Source organism: Blennius ocellaris, assembly GCF_963422515.1.
Source record: "Blennius ocellaris genome assembly, chromosome: 23".
Taxonomy (NCBI): domain Eukaryota; kingdom Metazoa; phylum Chordata; class Actinopteri; order Blenniiformes; family Blenniidae; genus Blennius; species Blennius ocellaris.
The window spans coordinates 8278786-8303828 of record NC_137672.1 but is presented as its reverse complement, the minus strand read 5'-3'; the positions used below and the strand labels follow the sequence as shown (position 1 = coordinate 8303828).

Here is a 25043-nt window from a genome sequence, read left to right as displayed (position 1 = left end):
CTCATTGGCGCCAGCGACAATCCCGAATCCCCGCGGTCCCGTCCCCAGACGCTCCGAGCACCATCGCTCCTCGGCTGCAACTAGAGCGCTGAACGGCCGCTGCGCGTAATTCAACGACCCGGAAGACTGCGGTTTAACGGCTCTTGATTGGTGAGGTTGAGGGGCAGATGAGGGCGGGAGGAAGGTTTATGTCTGGCTGCCATATTGCAGCTTTAAATATTTGTTGTCGTCACCCCCCCCCCCCCCCCCCCCCCAGCCATCTGAATTGAAGCGCACTCGCTCAGTGGAAGAAAATTCGAAGCATCTTCTTTTCAGTTCCTTTGAATTTAAGTCTGTAAACTTTGTGGTTTTGGATATCTTTGACTGTGAGTCACACAAGGAAGCTCAGCAATTACAAGGTCATGACATCAGGGTTCCTATATGCAAAACAACAGTTTTGCCTCATCCAAATAAAAATACTATTTTTAAACCTCCTGAATTTGTCAAATTGATTTGTTCATTAATGCCTGTTCATGTCAGCTATAAGGAAACACGATAGCAGTAAGAAACAACAAAACTGTTGGTGCATATAGGTTTTATTTACCTGTGAACATATACGGGTACAAAATTCTGTATCAAAATCTTCTTAAATAAAAACACATGTCAGTTAGTCTGTATTGCAACTCTTGTTAAAAGCTATTAAAACCACAAACACACAGAGAAATGACTTTTCATAACGGCGCTTTTAGAAAAGTTGCAGCTTCCCATCATATGTGGTTTATCGTACAGGTGCATAGCTTTCTATGAGGGAGAAGAAGATTTATTGCTCCTCAAATATTTCAGAATCAGCGATGATATAGTCACATGAGTGTGTTGAAAGTTTGGAAGAGTCGTCTGAGTTTGTGAACAGATGAGCAAAGTTTTAAAGCACATTTGGTTTCTGATAAAAGTTCGATGTTAATGCTCAAACATCTCGGTTACCTTTTTGTACATTTAAACAGAGGAAGAGCTCCGTCTCTTCAGGTTTCACAGTGTGGCCTGGCTGTTGCTGTATTGTGTTGAACCTCTTCTAGTTGTACATGTTTACAACAAAACATACAGTTTCACACTCACAAACTTGTCTTTGCCTGCCATGATTTTCCAGGAGACATTTTCTAAATATAATTTTACAAGCCAACAATGATTTTGGACTCTCATTTATATGTACGTGGGTCATCAATTCATTTATCTGTAAAAAAAAAAAAAAAAAAAAACACCCCAAAAAACCCCCCAAAGAATAAACACTTAGACACTTCAGTGACATTTCTGAACAAAGTTCTGAAAACAGGATTGTGTGCATAGTGAACTTGTCCAACAACCTTCATCACATCTATTGAATTTTAAACATTTCTAGTGTTTATAAACTGAACAAAGTGATGAGGACGTGGATTGTTTAAGCAGCTAGATACTTATTGACGTGGCTTCCACAAAATCTCCAGAGACAAATAGATAAACACAAGCTAGATCGTCCCCGAATTTCTGGCTTTACAGAAACGCAACCTGAATTTTGCAGCGACTTTATTGGACCACCTCGGTCCCAGATGCACAGAGTCTCGTCACTTCCTGGGGTCACACTAGTCCCGTCATCTGCGGCGTTATGAAGGACACCGGATGTGCGAAGTGGCCACTCAGTGGATAGTTCACGGAACTGGAGAAGCCGACGACAGATGGCGACATGTGCTGTAGGCCGGTCATCGTCACAGGCGTGGCCAAGTTCTCGCGATACAGCACGGGAACCCTGACCACCCTCTGGCCGGCAAAGGGGACGACGGCGGCGGCGGCGGCGGCGGTTCCGGTCTCCATGTCCGCTGTGATTTGTCGTTTCCACTTGTTCCTGCGGTTCTGGAACCAGATCTTCACCTGGGTCTCGGTGAGCTGCAGCGACGCGGCCAGCCCCGCTCGCTCCGAGCTGCTCAGGTAGCGCTTCAGGTCGAAGGTGGACTCCAGCTGGAAGACCTGACTCCGGCTGAACACGGTGCGGGTCTTCTTCTTACGCACCACTTTCGGGTCACCTGAGAGGAGGCGGAGGAGAGGCAAGTGGTGAAATGAAAATGGTTGCAAATAAAAGCGAGACATCCCTGCGATTGGCACGTTTAACATTTAACAACTAAACACTTCATTTTGTTTGCATTGCATAAAGATTAATTACATTACAGGATTTGTGTTTTATTGAAATGAATACTGTCCTTTGCATTTTTCTATCGGATCGTCATATGATCCTGACCACTGTCCACAGGATGCCACCCCTGAGGCCCTGAAAGCGATAGCTGCACCCCTGCTCCAAAATTTTAATCTTAAAGGACAAGGACAAATGAGCGCTGGTTTCAGCAATAAAGGAGGGGAAAAGTCCAATAAATCTAAAAGTTATTACTTCACGGGATGGAAAGAGCACTCAATGTTTCAATTTAACACGCATGCGTATTGATGGAACAACGGGTTTATGCCAGAGCATCACGTGGAGTGTTTTCTGTTTGGTTTTTTTTCTTCACGATTGGCACTTTATCCTCACCTGTGTCCTCTCGCACATCCTCCTCCTCCCTGTCATCTGTGAAGCTCTCCTCCCGCTGCTCCTCCATCACCTCCTCCGCCTGCCTTGGTGAAGTTGGGGACTCCCGCTCGCTGCCGGACGCCGCAGGGTCCGTGTGTTCATCAGACTCGCGCATCTTGTGCAGGGGACCTGAGGAGGAAACACATTCTCTTATAATCATCGTACACTTAGTTTATCCGGTTTTGCGCAGTGTCAAATTTTCGCACGGTGCTCTCCAGGATGATGAAATATGCACCAGTTCCTCGTTGCGGCTGTATTTAGACTTTAGGGAGATAATTGTATGGATGCCAAACGTCCGGATTTGCAGCGATTCGATAGATGATTTGAATTTTTAACGCTTTAGGGTCATGGAATGGGGTGAATCTAATTCATGCTAAATGAAGTGCAGTCACATGTGCAGCACTTTGGGAACACGTTGTTGTTAAAATGTGCTATATAAATAAAAGTGGATTGGAAGTGGATTGGATAAATGCGTGACGTGTCGAAAGCGCAATGTAAACTATCATTCTGATGAGATTCACATTTACGCGTTGCACAATTATTCCATAAACGTCTTTTTTCCGTCTCTCTCTCTCTCTTGCTCTCTCTCTCTCTTTCTCTCTCTCTCTCTTCATAAATCGGACAGTCTTCAGTGAGCGATCAGAGTAAATTAATAAAGTGAGAGGCGTGAACTCACTGATCCAGTTTGGAAAGGCTCCGCTCCGTTTCCACGCTTCAGCGTCGCTCGCCCTTCTCGTTTGCAGCCGCGGACTGATCTCCGGGTTGTAACCTGCAACTTTCAGTCCAGTTGTCTCCTCCAGCTCCAGAGACGAGGAGCCTCTGTCTGTAGTTCTCAGTAAATTCTCAATGTAAAAAGACGAACCTCTTGACGGGGTGCCCAGTTTAGATCTCGGGGCTTTATTATCATCCAACATCGCGACTTGTTGTTGTTTTTTCTTTTTTTTCCTTTCCAGTACTTCCTCTTGCTCCAGCCCGCGTTATCGCCTTCTAAGATCCTCCAGGTGTGGATGTTGTGAAATCATTCCCGGGAACGCGTCGTGTATCTCTCCGTTGGTGCGTAAAACATCCCGACGCAGCCCGAGAGCGCACGGCGGCACCGCTGCTCTCGACGACTACCAACTCTAAAGGGGAAAAAAAAAAAAAGAAAATCCTTGTTTGGATGGCGAGAGCGAAGAGGGATGACTCCTGAATAAAAGCCAGGCACTGTGTCGCTCGTTCAGATCCTCCCTTGTGCGCTGTGTGATCCTCTGCCTTGAGGGAGCACGATATGGTGAATTTAGGTCAATTAGGGAGCAAAGCAAAGCGAAGATACGACGTTGTCCTCGGGGCTGCAGACAGAGAGCTTCATGAAGAATGGCACAGTACCGCCTATTGGTTATATCTGTCCATGCACGCTTTAGATTTACTACACGCACTATAAATCAGATTTAAAAACAAATTAAAATAGTGGAGCCTTTTTTAGTAACGCAGTAAACTATTTAACCCATATCGTTTGCATGTATTTATTGACACATCCCATTACAGTCTTGTTCTTTCGGGACACCACGATGCATAATTCATTATTTCCTGTATTCATTCACAAGTGAGGCTGAAAAAGCGAGAGCTATTAAATTCTGTAACAATGATTCAAAAAATGTGTTTATGCAAAACTCGGGTTGTTAAAGTACAGAACATTAAACAAGTTTTTCAAGCATGTCTGCATTTCTGCATTCTGTTTTTTTCTTTTTCTTTTACGCAATAACGTTAATTTATGTCCTGTCAGGGAAGTCATAGAAACATCAGAATTAAATAATCTAATGAATAAACGAATAGGTAATTAGATAAATTAATGAATTATATATTTTTAAAGGAATCTCAAGAGTTGTTTTTTTTTTTTTTTTTTAATTTGCATTAAAAAAAAAAGTTAACTGGTTCCACATATTGTGATGCTTCAGTGTCATATTTTCTGGACACATTTTAAACTTTCAAAACAGACTCATTGTTTTTTTTTTTTTTTTTTTTTAACTCTGCACATTAACCTTTGAACTTCCTGTAAACAAGAATTTAGAAAACACACTAACCTTATATAACCTTATATTTCCTCTATATTTTCTGTCTAACGTCTAATTTGTAAAAAAAAAAAATTTGAGGGGGGGGGGGGGGTTTCAAAATTTGGTAGTTTGGGTGTTTGCTTTGAAAACAAAATCACATTTTCACACAGAAAAACACCCACGGGCATCAACAGTTTTAACATATTTTACCATCTCACTTCCCCAGCGAGGAGCATGTTATTTCCCCTCCAGCAAGTTTAAAGGATCAGTCAGCGAGTGGCTTTACCAGAGCCGCCTCACCACAGGCCAAAAATAATTTCTCACTTTCAAACTAATTGATGGACTGAGACAGAGGTATTTCACTGTGGTCAAAGGAAATCTCTCCCAAAGCCAACGAACTGCAGATTATCCATGGAGAAATAATGTATCTTTTATTGAGAGAAAGCCCATAGATGGCCCGACACTGCTGCAGCTTCAAATGAGTTCATTACTGCTCAAAGTGGAAAAAATGTTTAGTCAGCTTGGAAGCAACTGTTGAACAGTGGAGTAAAACACGGTGCTGTTTGGAGTTTTAAGAGGATTTAAACACTATGAAAAGCTTACTTTCATCTGTAAGCAGCCTTACAGAAATACTCAGAACATTCCAGCCTGGACGTTACTGAATCCCACTCGTTTCTTCTTATTTGGATAAAAAAGCAGCACATAAAGCAGTGGATATCACAGGGATGAACCAAAAGGGAGGAAAGTGAAGACAAGGACAGAATTCTCCTTTTGTCCTTGTCGAGATGAACAGCGACTAGAATCAAAGAGAAACACACAGGAAATGATCATGACTGTTCTCCATTGTGCCTCCAAATTGACTTTATTAAAGCTTCTTTAGCCTGTCAGCTTAATCTGAAGTGTGCTTTCAGTAATTCCTCCATGGACGTTTTAAATAATGTAATTCATTATTCATCATTCATTCATAAAATCCAACCAACAATGTAATGTGCACTTGATGTTTAGATTTGATTAGAAAAGTTAATAGTTGAGTGTAATCTGACTCATCATATTTCAATATTTGCTTTGAAATGATTGCATCCAGTTTATTGGATGCATGGATGGAAAAAACACTGTCATATACAATTTACAACATGTAGGCCAAACATTTCTCAGTAGGTTTAAAGGTTTAAAGATTCCTATGAGAACTTAAAATTTTGAGAGCCACGACAGAACTTTGCATTTTAAAGAAGCATTAAAGACAAAAACAAATCGGGGCTGTTAAGTTTATTCAGAATTACTTAAATGACCCAAAATAAACAGTTCGATTAGTGATATGAGACTGAAATGCTTCCGATTGGTGCAGGAGATGAACTGACGTCAAGTGTGATGCTCTTGATGAGGCCTCAGACCTTGGAGTTTCTTTTTTAATTTCAGTCAATAATCATAAAGAGCACCAAGCATCTTTTTATTTGTCTATTTTTTCATAAACCAATAGATCTGTCTCCTTATGCCACCAAATCATCTTTAGATGTTCGAAAAAAAAAAAGGTTGTTGAGTGATTAAAAAGAGTTAGTTTGAACATTTTTATCTTGTAAACATGCTTGTGTGCTGCAGCTGCTGATGTGCTTGTGGTTGTTTCAGTACTTCTCCAGGGTTTAATTTCTTATGGCTTTTATAAAGTCATATAAAGACTCGTCACGGGAATGAATTAAATCTATTTGTGAGCAAAGTGCTCAGGATGTTGTGCTTTTCAGGAATCCCTGGGAAGGACTGAAAGGTAGGAGCATGATATACATGGTTTTTTTTTTCTATTTGTTTCTCTCTTCTATCATATTTACTCAAAAGTAATTCAGTCAGATGTTTTGTTTTTATGTTTTATTGTTAACGAAGATCTCAGGCCACTTTTATAATACTTACTTTCTTAAACTTGCTTTCTTTTGAGAATGTAAACACAAGTTTTTGCAGCATCTACAGCTGTAATTTCAACTTTAACATAAAACTACCAGGAAAAGTAGAGAACCAGGGTCTAAAATAGTCTGAACCAGTGCTGATCCGGTGCATTCTACCGCCTTTATTTCACCAATTTACCTCTTTAAAACATTTTGAATGATGAAAAGGTTGAATCCTCGCCGAGAAGACGTGACTCTCGTCAGCGTCCATCCTGCAGATGACAGTGATTTCCAGAGGAGCGTTCATCCATAACAACACCATCACGTGTCTAATCTGGGTGGGTTTCTAATCCCGTGTCATTACTGATGTATAGGTTGGCTTTCCCATACAGGCGGGACGGGAATCGCCGTATTAATAGTCTGCTGGGGAATCCTCCACGTCGTTATTTGTGCCACTATAATGGGCCACTGTGTCGACGCAAGCTGCCGAGGTCAAAGCCACGGGCCAGAATGCCGCAGTGTATGTGAGGTCAGGAAGGTCCAGACATCTTAGGTCGGCCTTAACAGAGCCAGTCAACCAGAAGGCCCCTTTATGCCACATCGAGTGCAGACTTATTGAAGAATCTCTGCTTGTCAGGATGTCCTCCGACGTCTGTTATTCTTTCTCCACCCTTAACTTCATTCTGTTTTCTTTTCTTTAAAAAAAAAAAAAAAAAAAAGAAAGAAATTCTGAGGTGGTGCCCATCAGATGAGATGTTAAACGTGCTGTTTCCCTGGCAGCTGGTGTCAGGTAGGTCACGGTCGGGCCCTACATGAAAACAGACCCCCAGGCTCCCACTGTCACTTATCAGAAATACTTCCTCAGTTGCGTTTTTATACCGACTCAGAAACTCCAAAAAGAACACTCCAGATTACAACCATTGAAACTGACACATACTTCTGCTGCTTAATCCCTATTAGCCCTCACCTCACTGCACCCCGAGCCTGATTCATTGGAACAAACTAAAAAGGCTTTCTTGGGGGCTGTTTGGTTTATTGCAAAAGCTTTTGGAGTCTTACACAAAAGCCTGTTAACACATAACCTCCAGTTTAGTTTTGCTCGTTTGCGTTTAATCACATGCGGCTATTACAACAACTCACAGTGAAGACAGTGGAAATAAACTCCCAATGCCTGTTTGTTTAACCCCTTGAACATCGAATTAACCCCTGTTAGAACCAGCTTGTCAGCTCCACACAAAGGAGGGACATCCCTGATGCTTTAACCACATTTTTTTTTTTTTTTTTTTTTTTGGCACAACAGAAAACACCAGCTCATATGGAATATTTGATTTTTATTGTACAATCTTCATGTCACCCATCAACTCCGTATATCTCATCTTTTATCAATAAGTGCACAAAGTGGCTTTTTAAAGTGAACACAGGTTGAAGGATAAGTGCAGCAGCAGGAAGTGTGTTTTCTCCCTCTCGCTGAGGACTGAAGGAGCGCCGCTGATGGATTACAAACACAGAGGCTTATGGGATATGAGATCAATGCGAAAACATCAGCCTCGCTGTAAAACCACTAATGTCCTGAGCTCTTCCAGGAACTCCAGGTCAAGTGTTAACGCGGCAGCAAAATAACAATTTAAGGAAAACTTGCGTTAAACTTTAATACCTTCTAAAAACTTCTTGGAGTCGGGAGCAGGCCACACTCGGCCTGACCTCGGATGTTCACTCCCGGCTTGTTGTTGTTGTTGTTTTCTCCATGAGGCTGTTCGAGATCTGGAGCTGAAGATCCTCAAATAGAGGAATCGCGTGAGAAAGGGAGCAAGGAGACTGAAGGTAGGCAGCTGACTGCTGGAGAGAGGGAGTTCACGGCCCCCCGAGGTCAAAGCACTTCTGTCATATTAGCTTATACACAGACTCCATATTTTTCAATAAATCATGGCCCTGAAGGAGAGCTGGGAGAACACCGGCTATTAGTCCTGCCTGTGGGTTTCCTCTTACTGTATCACACATAATGAGGAGCTTCAGTGAGACTGTCTCAGTCTCATATCTACAGAGAGATGCAGCAAGTTGTTGTCATACTCCTTAACATAGTAATCATGTTGTTTCCTATTAATCAGAAACATCTTAAGAGCTGGGATAAACCTTTAAAAAGAGCTGGAAACTGCAGAAATTGAGCGAGATTAATATACTTTTCCACTGTTATTTGTAATAATAGTAACTTGTATGATCAAATAATTAATTAATTACAAAGCTAAATCCACATTTCAGTTCAGACTCTATTGAGGCCATATGGACAATTTATTGCATTTTGTATTAATACAAGCCATCCTCACAAATGACAAACAATTGTTTATTTTTCCCAACAGAATAGAATAGAATAGAATAGAATAAACATGGTTATGTTAAGATGTAAATATTATAATTTACACATTACAAATATGAAAAAGTTTGAAGACATGAAATTCATTAACAAAACATGAATAAAACTTAATGAGGCAAAAGATAAATGCTGAAATGATTTACTCATTAATATCACTGATTTATTTTCGTTAAGTTGGAATTAATAGACGGCCCCGTGTCAAAGTTGTGACACTTTTTTCAATCATAACAATAAAATATTACGTGAAATTCGTCGGTTGGGGGAAAATACATTTGTAATTTTTATGTTATTGCACAAAAGTAATTTCCCCTTTAAAGCTTGAATAAAACGAGTGTATGTCCACTCTGTGTGGGACCTCCGCGGTCATCTGATGAAACATACATGGAGAAAACAACCAGGAGCGCCATGAAAGATGAAAGAGGCCATAATGTGCGCCTGCGGGACACAAAGTCCTGCTTTCTCTCCTCTTGGCACGCGAGCTGATCGCCGCAACTCACCGATATCTGCTAAGAAAGCTCGATTTTATTGGAACAAAGTTTATTCTTTCGTCTCTCACACACTTGTAAGGCCTTCAAACGATGTCAAGCCTTTATCGCGCGTAAATTGCAAATTACGCACAAAGCGGTGCATTTAACAACTGACTTCATACATATTTAAATTGAACAATTGCACTTGTGGATAAACAATAAATAAAACTTACTTCTTTGTGACCTGTTTTTCACATTTTATAATCTTCAACATTCAAAGGGACAAATTCACGTTTTCTATAAATGCCATGAAAGCATTTATTTATTTATGTATATATGTATGTATTTATGTATTTATGCATGCATTTATTTATTTATTTACTTATTCGTTTGTCTGTTTATTTTAATGCAAGGTCAAAAATGCTCCACCAACACGTAAATGATATATATTTTTTGTTGGACCACACAATCTGGCTATATTTCTATTTATTTGTTCTTCATCATTCTTTCCTGAAGCCAATCTTAGCGGACAAAAGACAAACGTTGCGTAAAGCTAAACTATAAACTATATTTCCTCTTTATATGTACAGGGAAACCGACTCGATGGACAGTGAATTGCTGGTATACCTTTTTTTTTTTTTTTTTTACGCCTTTTACATCTGGATCTAGTGATTTGTGAGGTGCAAAACATAGAAAACCTCCGAGATTGTTCAAAACTCTCAATGAATGTCTTTGCATTGTTTTGGGGGAATAAAACAAGCTTGATCCTTTACATGTTTTAGCCCCTTTTTTCCTGTTTTTGTTACTACATTGTTATTTTATTCGTCACAAACAAATACAGTGTACAAAAAAATGAAAATAAATCAAATCAAAAGTCTAAATGAAGTCCCCTGAGGCGCACTGACCTGCACCGTGCTGCGCTCGGGGAGCAGCCCGGGTTTGGGGGGCCTTGCTCGGGGAGGCGCACTGTTGATCTGCCGGCCTGTACAAAAGAGAAACTCCAGTAAGGTGGAGTTACTGCTCATTTAATTTGTTGCATCCCCCCCCCATAGGTTACATTTCGATTTTAACAGAAACTTTGGTAGGCTGATTTTATTTTTTAATATATTTTTATTTATTTATTTATTTTACAAATAATAATATGACACATGCACGCGCTGGTGAAAGAAACTCGCGTGTGATCTGAGTTCCTCGTCATCTTAACATCAAGTCGCTGTTATAACATACTATGTGCAAATTCATGTCTGACTTTTAAACTGACCCGATTTGATATTTATTTATTTTTCTCTTGCCTAAACCAGGGGGGGGGGGGTCAAACACATTTTAATTCAGAGGCCACATTCAGTCCAGTTTCATCTCGAGAACATCAGTAAAATAGGCCCATAAAAACGTTAAAATGTAATCTTTCAATTTTTTTTATTGCAGTGTAGAGTATACCTGATGCACATGTCTATATTTTCACAATCGCAAACAGTTACTATGAAAAAAAAATAAACAGAATCAACATACAACCTACAACCAACAATTAATTAAATCCTCTGAGGCGAAATGTGAAATTTCAAACAAAGAAATCCTCCTGTATGTATAGTTTTACAAACAAATTGTATGTTATTGTATGAAATCCTTTCATTGAAACTTATTTCTCTCGGCCTGTTTTAGTTTTAAAGTTCATTTTGAGGGGAACATGGAAAAGAATAGACTCCATCTGCTGGCTGTTCACAATAAACGTCAGGCTGGTTTATGTCACTTTGTGACACCATGAAGAGAAGCAGAAAAGGGAGAGATCACGCAGTTCCTGGCCTGATTGGCCCGAAAGTTGAGTTTTATTCGCTGCATTTGTGCGTCCAAATGACTCGTGATTATTCGGGAAAACGAGCCAAACACGAATTCTGCTGAATGTCATCAGAGCCAATAGAAAAGAAGACATCGGGTTCAAGAGAAGTTCATTCATCCGCACGCAAAGTTTTAAATACAAATTGGATAAAGAGGCTAAAAATGCAAAGGTCTGAAAATATTGACCACGTTGCAGTACCACTAATGACCAGCAGAGGGCAGCAGAGCACACGTTACAACTTATCACACGATTGACGCTCAAGAAAATGAAATTATATAGATTTGACTCTATTGATAACTTGCAATTTAAGCAATAATAACAAACATTCTTCGGCGTTCTAGTCTAGAAGGTCATGATACAATGTTGAGCAGCACAGAAACTTCCAGAAACAAATCACACGTTAGAAGAAGGCAAGTATTGGCTTTATTTACATTTGCTATGTCGCTAGAGAGTTTCACTTTCATTGGTTGACCAATGTATCATATTTCTATCCTTCATCTATTGTTTACTTTGTTTACACACTTTCTAGCAGTGACTAAAAAAGAAGATAGCACTGCCGTTTTGTTATATCACTTCAAAGAAAAGAACATTTCACTTCAAAAAAAGCAAAGAATGTTATCATTATGATTATAATGTTTTATTAATATTCTATTGGTGGAATATCTTTTGATACCATTTACCTATACATGATGTAAATTCAGATAATCGATCTTCAGTGAAGAACTACATTTTTATACATTTATTGCCATAGAAATTAAGAGCTTGATCAATATGATTTTTCTACACTGTGAAAATAAAACACTGAGATCCTAACTGAAGTGTGCTTTTCTTCTTCTATGTGTTCTAGAGTTAAAATGATCAATCTGGTAATAATCTAAGAAAATCACAAGATACGTCAGTATGAATGGATGATAAAATAATTTGTTAATTGTAACACCACTCAGTCGCCACTAGATGGCAGTGTCACACTAACGGGGCTGCAGTTCTGTAACTATTGTTCTGATATTATTAAGACGTGCTGAAGATTATAGAAGTCGCAAAGAAACGTTTGATTGAAACGTCTCACAAACTGCTTATGATGGACGAAGCTGATGTGTTAGTGAAACAGCTGTAATACATTTTTTTTTTTTTTTATGGGGCGTCTGTGGTTATTTAAGGCTCTGTACACAGGATTAGACCTTGCTCTAGGTTACGTACAGACTCTGCTTTGTTCATAATTATCTGACATCTCAATACGATTACATTGCTTCCTTTAATATCCTTATTGCTGCATGAATGACCATAATTCCATCACAGGGCTGCATACTGCGGATTCTCACTCAAGGTTAAAATAAGGCTTACCACATTACCAACACACTGGGATTCAAGGATTCGACTCCATTCTGGCACTCTTTTGTATATCAGTGATCAACTTCAGTATGTAGAGAAACAGATGCAAATGAAGATAGGAGCTGTTGAAGTGGGTGTGGAAGATGAATGCAGGTATTATCACTCCTATTCCAAGTGTAATGCAGCTTGTTGACATTTAGCTCCCTGTGCTGCTCAGTCAGTGAGCACGTGGCTGTATTTAGGACTAGATTTGCTCCTGCCTGTCATTCATCTATTTACACTGAAGTGCTATTAAGCCCCACTACTATCCAGAAGCCAATCAATGGGGAGCTCATTAATTGACCATTTGCTTGTAGAAAGCCTCATTGGGTAGAAAGACTGTGCAAGTCCTTCTGGTACAAAATGACATTGTCATCCTGACATGTTATGTGGCTGTGGGTAAAACATTGCTCTCTCCTGATTAAAACCATACAAAGTTTACTATGAGCTACATCTTAAAAGCCATGCTTTCAGGGTGAGTTGTAAACATGCATGATAAAACTGTATTCTGCAAAGAAGATTTCATTAAAATTGTCTTTATATTGAGATTGTATTCACTTTCACGAGAAACTGTTTGGTTTTGTGACATTTTCATGACGCATACATGAAGGTTAAACTTATAGGTTGCCGTGGCACTGTTTTACCGGTCCGGTCCACTCAAGATGACATTGAAATGCTAAAATGTCACAGAAATCAACAATCTAAGACATATAGTGCTGTTTAGGTGGATGCTGGTGGCTGAACCTGCATCTTTCTTTCCCAGAGTGAGGGCGAAAATCAAGACGAGTAAAAGTCCTTGTCTAATTCTGCGTGGCCAGCTGGCAGCGTGTACGGTGCAGGTCTGAGGAGGAGGCTGCGTCCAGACCCCTGTGCATGACGTACGGCTTAATTCACTACGAGACAAGAGAAGGCTCTTTTACATGCAAAAAAGCATGCCTCTTCTCTCCACGGCCTATCAAATCAAATTAGACCTTCAGAACAGCTTAGATGAGGAATATCGCCCGTCACGACATTCATGTGCTGAGAGCTATGGAAAAAAAAGAAGAAAAAAAGAAATAATTGTGTGAGGCTATCGCTCATAGGTGAAAAAAAAAAACCAGTCCCATCATAATGCAAATTAGTGTTACTGAGCTTTCATATCAACTGGATTTAAAAAAGAATCAGTGTGCGGGTGGCAGGGCGAAGAGGCATTTCCTGAGAGTCCGGTTGGAGTCTGTCGTTTCCGTCGCCTCCAGCTGCTTTTTATTCTCCTCATCCGCACCGTGGATTAGAACATCGGTTCATTCTCCAATGCAAAAAAAAAAAAACAGGCATCTTATTTAACGACACACGGCTGCATTGACACACAGAGCGGTGACAGAACAGACTCTGCAGCTTCAAGTCCACAATCTACAGCATGAATACGTTTGGCTCAACTTTGAGCAACATTTAGTTTGGCCTGATCTTTTGGAGATTTCATGACTTTTATACGGAGAGTAAAGAGACCTTCACATCTGAGCTCACCCACTTTCCATTATTTCTCTCTGTGTATTATTTGCAGTTGGTATGCAGGACGGCCACTTCCAGGCCGGAGAGCGGACATTTTGCCACTCTTGATTAATGAGCGGGTCAAAAATCCAACCTCCCAAACTGAAATCTTTCATTTCTTTCAAGCAGCTTCAAGATATTTTTTTTCACCTCTTTGAACGTTTCAAAAAAATTTATAGGATTTCAATCTGCGTTTGTGAAACATGGCACATCTGAAGAGACTGACACTAACAGCTTTGTGTTCCTGGCGACTTACTGGAACATTTCCCACTTTAGACGCGGCGGGGCGGCATCTTTCCTCGGCATCATTTCTGTGCATTACTTAAAAAAGGAAAGCAGCGGTAATTGATGCTGAGTCAGGCTTTTCAGAGCTCAGTCTTATTTGTGAGACGGTGATTAGGTCTCATTTGCAATTTAAATCTGCTCCCAATCTGCAAACCCTTCCTCACTGATAGCTCAGTTTAATGCATAATACCGAGGTTTAATCAAATTTCTCAAGTTCTCTTTTAATCACTCCATCCTTACCAGGCTCTGGACTTGTTTTTATCCACACTGCTAAATAATTGATCGGTGCCCATCCATCCTAACACTTGCTGTGTGAGTGCGGGCATTATATTATGCATGAGGTAAAGAAGTCACCGACATTGTGGATGAATCGTCGGCAGAAATCGGTGCTGTTGATCTCAGCCTTAAGTGGAGTAGGTCAAAAAGCAGTGGCGTACTTTCTCGTCTCCCTTTAACAGCCAGCTTTTCTTTGCTTTTCCTTCGTCGAGCCATCACCCAAACTCTTCGTCTGACCTTTTCAGGAAGTGCGACTCGCAGCGATAACCACAATCAGGAATAACAGCAGTTCTGGAGCAATATACGCCTCCCTGGACTGAATAACAGCAAAACTCCTAAAGCCGGGCATATTTTATATAAATGAGGACGGCGCACCTGCAGAAAGTAAGTTTCCTTACGGGAAGAATGAAAAACTCGCCTTGCTGCTGATTGACCTGCTCCCTTAACGAATCCCGGAGAGAGACGACCTCTTGTTGTGTCACGTCGTCGTGAGAGATCGGAGGTAATCAGCCGTCTCGGTGCCAATCAACACGTGGCCGCGGCAAAAGGACATTCACTTTATTGACTCTGAAAGCGGCACAATCATTTGCTCACATCATCGACAACAGGAACACTGTGCAGCCATTAATGATCAGTCTAATGAAGACAATTCATTCTAGTGGGGGGGGGGGTCTCATTCAGGGGACGTCGGAGCGAGACACGCATGCTGAATCAGACTTTCCAAGGATGTCTGAGAGTGAAGAAATATCGTTCTTTTTGAGGTAACGAGATTATGAGCCCGGCCGGCTCACGTCATGCTTCACAAGTAGGTAACTGTATTATCAGAGCCGTCGAGCAATTGGACGCCTTTGACTGCCGATCGCTTCAGAAAGGGAAGCTGCGTCGTGCTCCACGCTCGCCGTGTAACACAATAGCGGCGGTGGTCCGTGTTTATGGCTCTTGTCAATTTTCATCAGCATTATTTTGTTGTAATGGTTTACTGGAGAAGAAACTGGAGATGCCGTCAGGAAGGATTTACAGAGGAAAATGAGCTTTCAGTTGCTGCCGACTGTTGCTATTCCAGGTCCCGTCAAGGCCGTGCTGCTACCTTCAGGACTTTTGGCATCTCAATATGACTTCTAATGTTTAGCTTTGATAAGATGACTCTCAGCTTCGGTTTGGATGGAGCGTCGTACTTATAAATAAATGTTCCCAAACAAAGGAGGGATCAAACTAGGTAGAAGATGAAACAGCTGTCGAAAGGTCAGAAATGCTTTTACAGTCTTGAATGGATCACAAACTCTTCAGTTTCACTGGATTCTTTAGTTAAAACATTTGTCTTCTGTGCAATTGTTCAAAACGGTTAAAAAAAACTCTTAAGTTTTAGTTTTCACATCATGATTTAGTTCCTATACTGAGATTGTTAATAGTGAAATGCTGTATCGAAGAATTAATACATGATGAGGTCTCAAAACTGTTTTCAAGTGAAAACACATCGTTTTTGCATTTTTGTTTCGGGAAAGTTTTGTGTTTACATGGCAACGGCAGAAACACTGAAAATCATGCAGTTTTGATGTAGAGCCACTAGTGGGTGCTGTTGTTCAATTTAGAATGAAACCACACAGAGAATAACGCGATAGACATTAACAGTGGGAGTACACAGACCATTTCATTTTGCCCGGCTGCACAACATAGGAGCCTGAGCATTTCTGAAAAGTTCCACCTTGGAAGCCATTTCTAAAATGTTGTGTTTCCAGTGACCCTGACCATCATTGGTCACACATGGATTTACTAAGACTTACTGAGATCATTTTAGCTTGTCTTTATTACATAGTAACAGATAGCCCTTCCCAAATGTGATTTTTTTTTTCTCCTTTTTGTTTTTTGCTACTGTGGAGCCTCTGAAGCTCTCTGGCGCCCCCTCAAGGGAAGCTCAGCCCTCTCCTCGGATTCTAAAACTATTCTATAAACCCAACATTAAAATTCATAGTGGTCAAACCAAATCCATACATATGTAAACATGTGTATTGCTGTCCGCAGGTCAAAGAAAGACATGCACTCTGCACACATCACATGTTCAGTGGTCAAGTTCTGCGTACAAAAATCCCTTTTCAGTAATTTTTGAATGAGGGTGTGTTGGAAGGAACTGATATAAGCTCCGTCCAACACGTTTGGATTGGACCGGCCGCCTAAAATAGTTCTGAGCCACACTTTTGTCTTCCCACAACTTTCCAGTAGGAGGTGAGGAAACATATGCATGGTTTAAAGCGCAGCACGGTAAACATGAAGGTTTATTTCTGCTGAAGCTGTTTGTTGCTCCAGTCCTGACGCTTTTCTGGAATGTGTCTCCACCTGTTGCCGGGAAGCAAAAAGTTGCAAAAACAATACTGAGCATCCAGCAATAACTCAGGCAAAGCAGTCAAACCAGATCTCTTCTTTGAGAGGCTTAGTTCACGACATAAAATTACTACTTTTGTACATTTGTATTTGTGTTTTTTTTTCCATTTCTTATTTTATTGTTAATAATAATAATTTGTTTCTGTCAAAACAGACACCTCCATGGACATAGCTACATACTTACTACATACATTATGCATACACATAAACACACAGAAATACACATATAACACATACACCTAGTTAAACATTTTTCTGAAAAAGGGCAGGAAGAAGTAATCCCCTTTACTTTTTAAACTGTGTGTAAGCACATAAACGCATTGGTGAATTATTGATTATTTTCTTGAAGAGCATATTTTTTTACGGGTAGATTTGTTGTGAGTGTCGAGGAGACAAACAACGTGTTTAGATGTAAAAATAAAAAGCTTCTAAATAGCGTGAGAAGATTTATGCCATATGTTTCCTTTACATTTTAAGAGACAAGGAAACCTGGAGGGTTTCATGTGCTTTGAGCTCGGTTTCATACTTTGCTGAGCTTTAATCACATCTAAATCTGATGTTGATTATAATTACTCTGTGATGACATATTACTATTTAAAGTGGGGTGGAAATGCATTTATGCTGATTTAATAAACTTAAAAACATATAGTTAGTTAAATCTCATTAAATCAGTTCGTTTATCTTTGTGGCAGAAGAAAATGTGTAGTAAACCATGTATTCATCCAGATAAATGTATGGATCACCTGCATCAAATTAAAACATCTAGATTATTCTTCCATAGTTCTTCAATGTGTTAGGAATGGTTAGTATACAGTATGACCATGTCGTCAGCTATCCTGGCGTGTTTCCCATCTCGCCGCCACGATAAGTCCGAGCTTTGTAGTTCACGATTAAGGGATTCATTTGTCTCTCTCACTCCATCTGCTAAGTTTCAGCTTTCTTCTGAGTAATTAAGGAGCGGCAGGCTGGACGGCCTCGAGGGTTTTCACTCTTACTTCCATGCATCCATTAACAACGCGGCCAATGCCTTCCATATGTACACACATGCTCGGGGATTTGTTGTTTCTTCCCTGGGAGCTCTCGTGCAAATTGAAACTGATGTTGCAATTATTCTTTGAAGCTTATTTAGGAAAAAACACAACAGCAAAGCTATGATATAATTATTACCTGATTTTTATGGTTAATGAGGGAAAAACCTCGCTTTGTCACGTATCGTCTGCTTTATGCAATTTAGAAATAAAAAAGAAGCCATTGTGCTCATGTTGAATGCTTATGGATTTGTTCACATAATGTTTAAGGTTAAGAGGCATAATCATGACCTGGCTCAGTTGGCTGTGAATTTGAAAATTAAGCTTTTTGAATCATTTGTATGGAATAAATCATGTTTCAAGGATTAATATCACTGAAGTTATTACTGTAGAGTTTAAAAAATTTTTTTTATTCTGTTATATCATCAATTATCTAGATGTGATTTGTATTCGCACCTCATACTGAGAAGGTCAAGGGGTCAAATACCGGCCGGAATCTTTCTGTGTGGCGTTTGCATGTTCTCCCGGCGTGTGCGTGGGTTTCCTCCCACAGTCCAGGGTAACTGGTAACTGGTAATTGGTAAATTTGGATGGATATTATAAGCTTGAAAAAAAAAAAACACGTCTTTGGCATAGCGTTATAACTGAAAATAGCGTTTTGCTTTCCAAATGAAACACTCCTCCGTGGCTTCTTGCAGTAAATACAAATGGTACTTCTATCATTTCCTGCACTGATTCATTACTATCAGCCTGCAGTGTGAATGCTAACTCATAACGCTGAAAGATGTGCAGAAATGCAGGACTGGAGCTACAAATGCTCAATAGCAGCGCAGTGAAAAGCCCGACCACGGGCCCTTGAATTGAAGCTGACTGACAGCTAATAAGAAATCCCACAATGGTCTCATTCAGGGGATAATATATTCCTCTTGCTCCCTTTTAAGAGAAATACAATTTATGAGTTTTGCTGCTCACTGCCTCGGCAGGAGGGGGATGACAAAACCCACAGATGGAAATCCTGCCATGATAAATCTGAATTTATTTCTATGATGCAACTAACAATCTGAAAAAAAATAAATAAATAAATAAATGCCGCCATTCTGAAAAATTCAATTTCCAGTAGTGTGAAAGAGGAAAGACATAAGTAATCCCCAGGGAACATTTGAATTGCATGAGCAAGAAAATGACCACATCATTAATTACTTGTAATCAAATATTAATGCCGATGTATTTGCTCAAACGCAGCTGGAAACCAGAAAAAAGTTGCACGGAATGGATTTTTCGTCTTCATCTCAAGCTGCGCCGCACAGTCAGGAGATTGTTGCAGCAGCAGCGTGAAATACTGAACGCCTGCAGCACAATAAAATATTGGCCTCGGTCCATCGAAAACATTCAAACCTTCCAAGTGAGACAACATTTTTTGTCCAGTTTGTTCTCGCAGCCCATCAGTGAGCTGCCCTTGGTCAATTTTTTTTTTTTTTTTTTTAAAGTTCAAGGCTATTTGTAAACAGGAAGGCATTGATTTTCTATTTTGAAGACTAATTAATCTTCATTCAGTCGATTTGTGTTCCGTTTCTGGCTCACTCACATTTAAATAAAGACTATATATTATGTACATGGCTCCTTCTTAGGCTCCTCACAGAATACTGGCTTGTACTTGTTACATATTGTTAGAGTTCAAGATCGAAGAGGTGTGTCAAATATCATGAATCTATAATTTGCCAGAAAGCCTTTAACATTTAAACATTCTGTCACCGCTGACATGCTTTCATCTTTGCAAAAAGAGCTTCTGCATTTAAAAGAAAAGTAGCTCTGCATTAAAGAGCCCTGCTTGTTGACATTCGAGTAAAAAAATCTTCTTTCCGCCTCATAACACCGACTTCATTAGCAGATGATATTTGCTCCAAAATGTAGCCGTTTGAACTCCGAGAGCTTTTGCAATGTCTTAAAAGTTTGTTTTTCAACAGATGTTTGCACAACTAACGTCTCTGGCTCAGATCTTAAAAACAAACTCTGGAGTTAGAATACATTTATCAGCTCGGATTGAATAGCAATCAGTCTTCACATTCTTCCCAAACAGACCATTAATCACTTCTTGCTATTAAATGTATTAATTATTCAAAAAAAATTGGCCTCTTTGGAGCCTGTGTTCGTCTCTCCCTGGTTTACTTCCAGGAGTCAGCATCACTTCAAATCAGTGATTTGGTTGTAAAGGAAACCTTTAGTGTCATTCAAGGCGGCTGGCAGTGACGGGGTTAAAGGTTTAACCGCCATCCTAGCATGCAATGAGCTGGAGTGATGTGCAGATTCACTGTGGTAAAACAGTCATGCGATTTCCCTAGAATATACCCAGTGGGTTTGTTTATTTCTAAATGTATTTAAAAATTTCGCTGACCATTAGGAATGGGCGCCATATATAAATAGCTGGATCTCATTAATGCCACTATTAACCCAGCGAGTGTGACATTGGGGCTGATTGTTTACAATCCCTTCTCTTTAGTATTTATGGTATTCATGAGCCAAATGAATTTACAACTAGGCAAACGTTGTAAATAGTGTCCACGGCTATGATTACCTCCATTGCAGCGTGGGTCCTTCTCTTCCATTGACGTCATTGCATTGTGCCGTAGGTGGGGGTGTGAAGTAGTTTTCATCAATGGGGGTGTCAGAGACCGTGCAGATAAACATACGGACAAAGGCATGATTGAAGAACTTTTAAACCCCCCTTTCAATTAAATGGAGGAATAGTCATAAATGAGAAGGTTACACCAAACAAACGGATCTTTGAATGAGGCCAACTGAACAATAACACAGTCCAAAATACAATTATTAGGACACAACGGCTTCTCAAAGACAGACAAACAATATTCAACGAAGCACTTTTTAAACCTAATGAGAGAATGAAGCATTTTTTTAAATGTACAAAACTCATAAAACAGGCTACATCCTATCTTAAAGGTCCCACAGTGAACAGTTTTTCAACAATTTCACATCGGTGTCAGAGGACCAATAACATTGTATTCAGGGTGTATTTCCTCCTTGGTCCCTGTACTGAGCTCTACTGAGAACCGGCTGTTTCTGTGTTGCCAGATTGGGTGGATTTCAGCAATATTTCCAAGTTTTTAATCTACCGGTGGGAACGTCAAGGTGAGTATCCACCAGCAGAGGGAGGGATTAATTCCCTGCATGACATCATGAAGGGAAAATCTCTGATTTAAAAAAACAACAACTCAGATATATATATATATATATATACTGTATATAACTGCAGTATTAGTAGGCTAAATTAAGTGAGTGTGGAGTGTAACTTACCCCCAAAATGTATGCCGACACATGATGGAGGACGAGTTGTGGACACTCGCATCTCTCAATCTCTTCAAAATGAAAACAAACATCAAGAAACACGGTTTTATAAGTAGATTACATGTGACTGCAGCCTCCAGCAGATTGGTAATACAAAGCAATGCTCAGCTGATTTCCCTAATGACCGGTCCTGTAATATTCAGCCCGATACTCAATTTGAGGGTGGAGCAGTACTTCCAGGAGCAGTGAGTCTTAATGGAAGTTGAACACTCGACGTGAGGCTGGATGCGGCATGAGGCTCTCCATTAACGTAAAGTCCCAGACCTGCTCTGGGTTGGGTCTCTCATTAATGCAGCAAGGAGAGAATTGGCAAAACTGTTGTATCAATAATCGCCCCGTAATCCCAACAGATTTGATCCGTCCTCTGTCTCAGAAACTCATTTGCAGTTTGTTTGCTCACATTCGAATGAGAAAATTAAAAACAGTGAGGCGTCAACAAATCCCTCCCAACAAGGAACATTTGAATTGAACTGCAGTCAACAGCCACGAGGAAACTAATGCAGTGTTTATGTATATGTATTTTATCATCCAATAATTTCCAAGGTAATTTTATGAGGCTGGTTTCATATAAAAGACTTGCCGGCGTGTTGTGTTAGCCTTCGCAAAGTCTCCTTTTTTTGTTTCTTGGACTCGCTGTGCTCCCGCTGGCATTGAGTAGGACGGCGGAGCCAAGGCGTTTGGCCTGCAGGTGCTGAAATGAATCCTGCGATCAAATGGCAAGCGCTGCGTGGCAGCCGCGGTTCACTTAATGACTAAGTCTGCCGGGGAGGGATCAGGCTTCAGTCTCTGTGTGGGTGACGGAGGGAAGAGGGGCCTGGCACTGAACACTATTCAAACACCTTTTTTTTTCTTTTTTGAAAATTTGTTGCAGAGCCACCATGGCTCCTCTCTCAAAGCTTTTATTCACATGAAAAGTAAGTCACGGTGCAATATTCTGACGTAGATGTAAATCTGGTCAAACTTCAAAAGTAAGAGCTTTTGAGAAAGATGGTTGTTAGACACTGGAGTCCAATTTTTCACCCCTGAAAGTATTAATCAGAATGGAGATTGATAACACATTGAAAACAAATTAAACAAATAAAGAACACCATTAAATCAATTTTCACTATAACATTTTTATAATCATTCAACGGCTTGTTTTTAAGTTGTATAATAAAAGACATTTTCTACATTGTCCAACGGTCAGATATTATTTTTGTCCTACCCTTTGTCTGAGAGTGTTATTTTTTTCCCCTCAGTTCAAGCAAAATCAGGACAATGCTATTTGAAATGTCTATTTTTTTATATATACAGTCACAACATCATTGTGTTGCACTAATGTGAATTACATACATCTTGGAGTGATTCTAAAATTTGCAAAACAACCAATTTGGCCTTGTTTATCTTGAAATTCTTGTCTTGACTAAGTAATATAATGGAAAAAGACATTGGATAAAACTTGTTCATACAACAAACTATCAAAGGGAGTCTACTAAGATTAGCATTCAACATGTCTATTCCCTAACTTCATTTGACTCTTGAGTAAAAGTTTCTAAAGAAGCCAACCCATTATTAAAGCCTCTTATGAACACATTAGTCCTGAATAAAGACTTGAGTTTAACTCTGCCAACTGTATGACTTTGTCACATAAAGAACTAAATAGGGATCATCCGATAATAAGACAATTCTTTCATATTGACTTTTGGCATTCCAGGTTTTCTACATGATTAAATCTGACCTGGACACTTGACCCCCCAAGTTCTGGTGGGAAGTGCATACATACAACACTTTGCTTAAACAAATTCACAGTTTATTCTCTTTGTTTAACCACCAAGGGCTGTTAGTTTGAATTGCAGCACAAAGACCCCTTCTCCGGGTTTTTACAATCCCGGAACTCAGAGGAACACTGGAGAGGACACGATCTCACTGCGGCCATTGAAAACAAAGCCTCCATCTGGTGTGCTTCTTGTCTTCCTTATCACTTAGTCACGACTTGACACGGACTGTCAAAGCGAGTAAGACTGGGATCATCGTAATTTACAAAAGCTGGTCAAACACATTTACTGTACAAAAAGAGATTTGACGTTTTAATAATATTCAAAAGAGTATTATCCCCCCCCACACACATACTTTCATTGATACTAAAGGTGTTTAGGTACCGGTGTTACCTTGGAGCAAAAGTCCTTTTCGAAGCAGGATTTCTAATATGATGTGTTTTTCCTTTAAAGGGAATTGTTTATTTTGTGATGTCCATTGCGACAGTTTTAGTTACTTATATCATCATCCTCGCTTAACTTTCCTCATTTATTCACATTTGTGTCGAGGTGAGTTACAAAGTGCCGTCATGTGTAAAGAGCTTTCATTTAGACCATCTGTGCCTTTAAGACTCTGCCTTTAGCAACCATGTAAATTTATTACCTGACACCCTGGGGGATTTGAGTTGCATAAACGTTGGTGCGACACTAAGTTTGACAGCTCAGTGACAAGCCCAACGACAATCCTCCAGACTAACAACATCCTCCTGGGAATCTGGAAACTGTTGTTATACTGGGGGGAAATGTGGCTTCCTTTCTAAAAGTTGTAGGTTTGCCACAGACACTTCAACATACCAACAAGGGTGAGATGAAGAATCAAAGGGTTGGGATTAGGAATGTTTACATGCTTTCAAGTCAAAATGGGGAACTTGTGTTGTGTTCTCAGTGCCTGTTTACACGACAATGGTGCACGAGTCACTGGAAATTCAACTTTTTGAAAACAGCTCCCAAAGTGGAAGTTTTAAATAAATACTTCATGTATATTTTCACACATTTTCACATTTTCTGAAACACTGCTACCATACATGTGCACCGAGATCATAGGAAATAGTTCTTCTGCACATGTGCATGTAGATGGACAATAACAACAACATTTGCATCCAGAGTGTCATAACTCCCAGTCCATGTTCTCTTGGGACTTTTGTCGTCTGTCCACCAGATTGGCCTTTGAAAAAAACAAAAACACAGCACCAACTTGTGGCCTGTATGATATTTACATCAGCGTTTTATGCAGTTTCTTTTTAAATATCTTGCTTATGGGGCCAAATTTGCACTTTTAGAGGAAAAATGGAAACATGGAAGAGGATTTTGCTGTTTATGATCTTTGGCTCTTTGGTTTTCCTTACATTTCTTCTGATCTTTATCAAATGGGTGTAATCTTGGTTCAGCTGAAGATCCTTCATGTGAGTGTTGATGATTTCACTGTAACTCCTTAAGAGTCTCACAATCACCCGATGAAACATGGGAATGCTGCACATTTGAGAGTAAATGAAAAATGAAAAATAAACTGCACTTTGCGGAAAGTTATTAGCATTTATTAACAGCATGCACATTTATATTTTCAATATATAATGAGGCTGTTTTTTTTTCCTGTTCATCAAAATGTATGATACATCTTAAGAATAGCAGTCTGTTATTATTGCCCATTCTTCAAAATCCATATTTTCTGCATCATAAATAAAACATCATTAACATATTACTTGCTGCAATTTTGATAGACAAAATAAATCTTTTATCTTTATATCCGTAATGTCTTTAAATTTTTCAGGAAAGAGTTTTCAGGAATGAGTGCAGCATCTTCAAATATGAAACAGCTCCACTGGATTTAATGTTTAATTTATTTGAATAATCCAACTGTGAAATGATTAAGGGATGTTTTGACAAGAAACCAAGA

The 25043-nt window shown here is 39.8% G+C and overlaps 1 protein-coding gene across 1 annotated transcript; it reads right to left on the bottom strand.

The window, feature by feature from the left end:
* Window positions 1–1456: 1456 nt before the first annotated feature.
* LOC308147264 (homeobox protein HMX1-like) lies at window positions 1457–3480 on the bottom strand (the record flags this gene model as incomplete). Its single annotated transcript, XM_080519370.1, has 3 exons — window positions 1457–2030; window positions 2528–2695; window positions 3243–3480. 3 exons carry the CDS (start codon window positions 3478–3480, stop codon window positions 1588–1590), a joined length of 849 nt encoding a protein of 282 aa, XP_080375496.1. The 3' UTR covers window positions 1457–1587.
* Between the last annotated feature and the right edge of the window lie 21563 nt (window positions 3481–25043).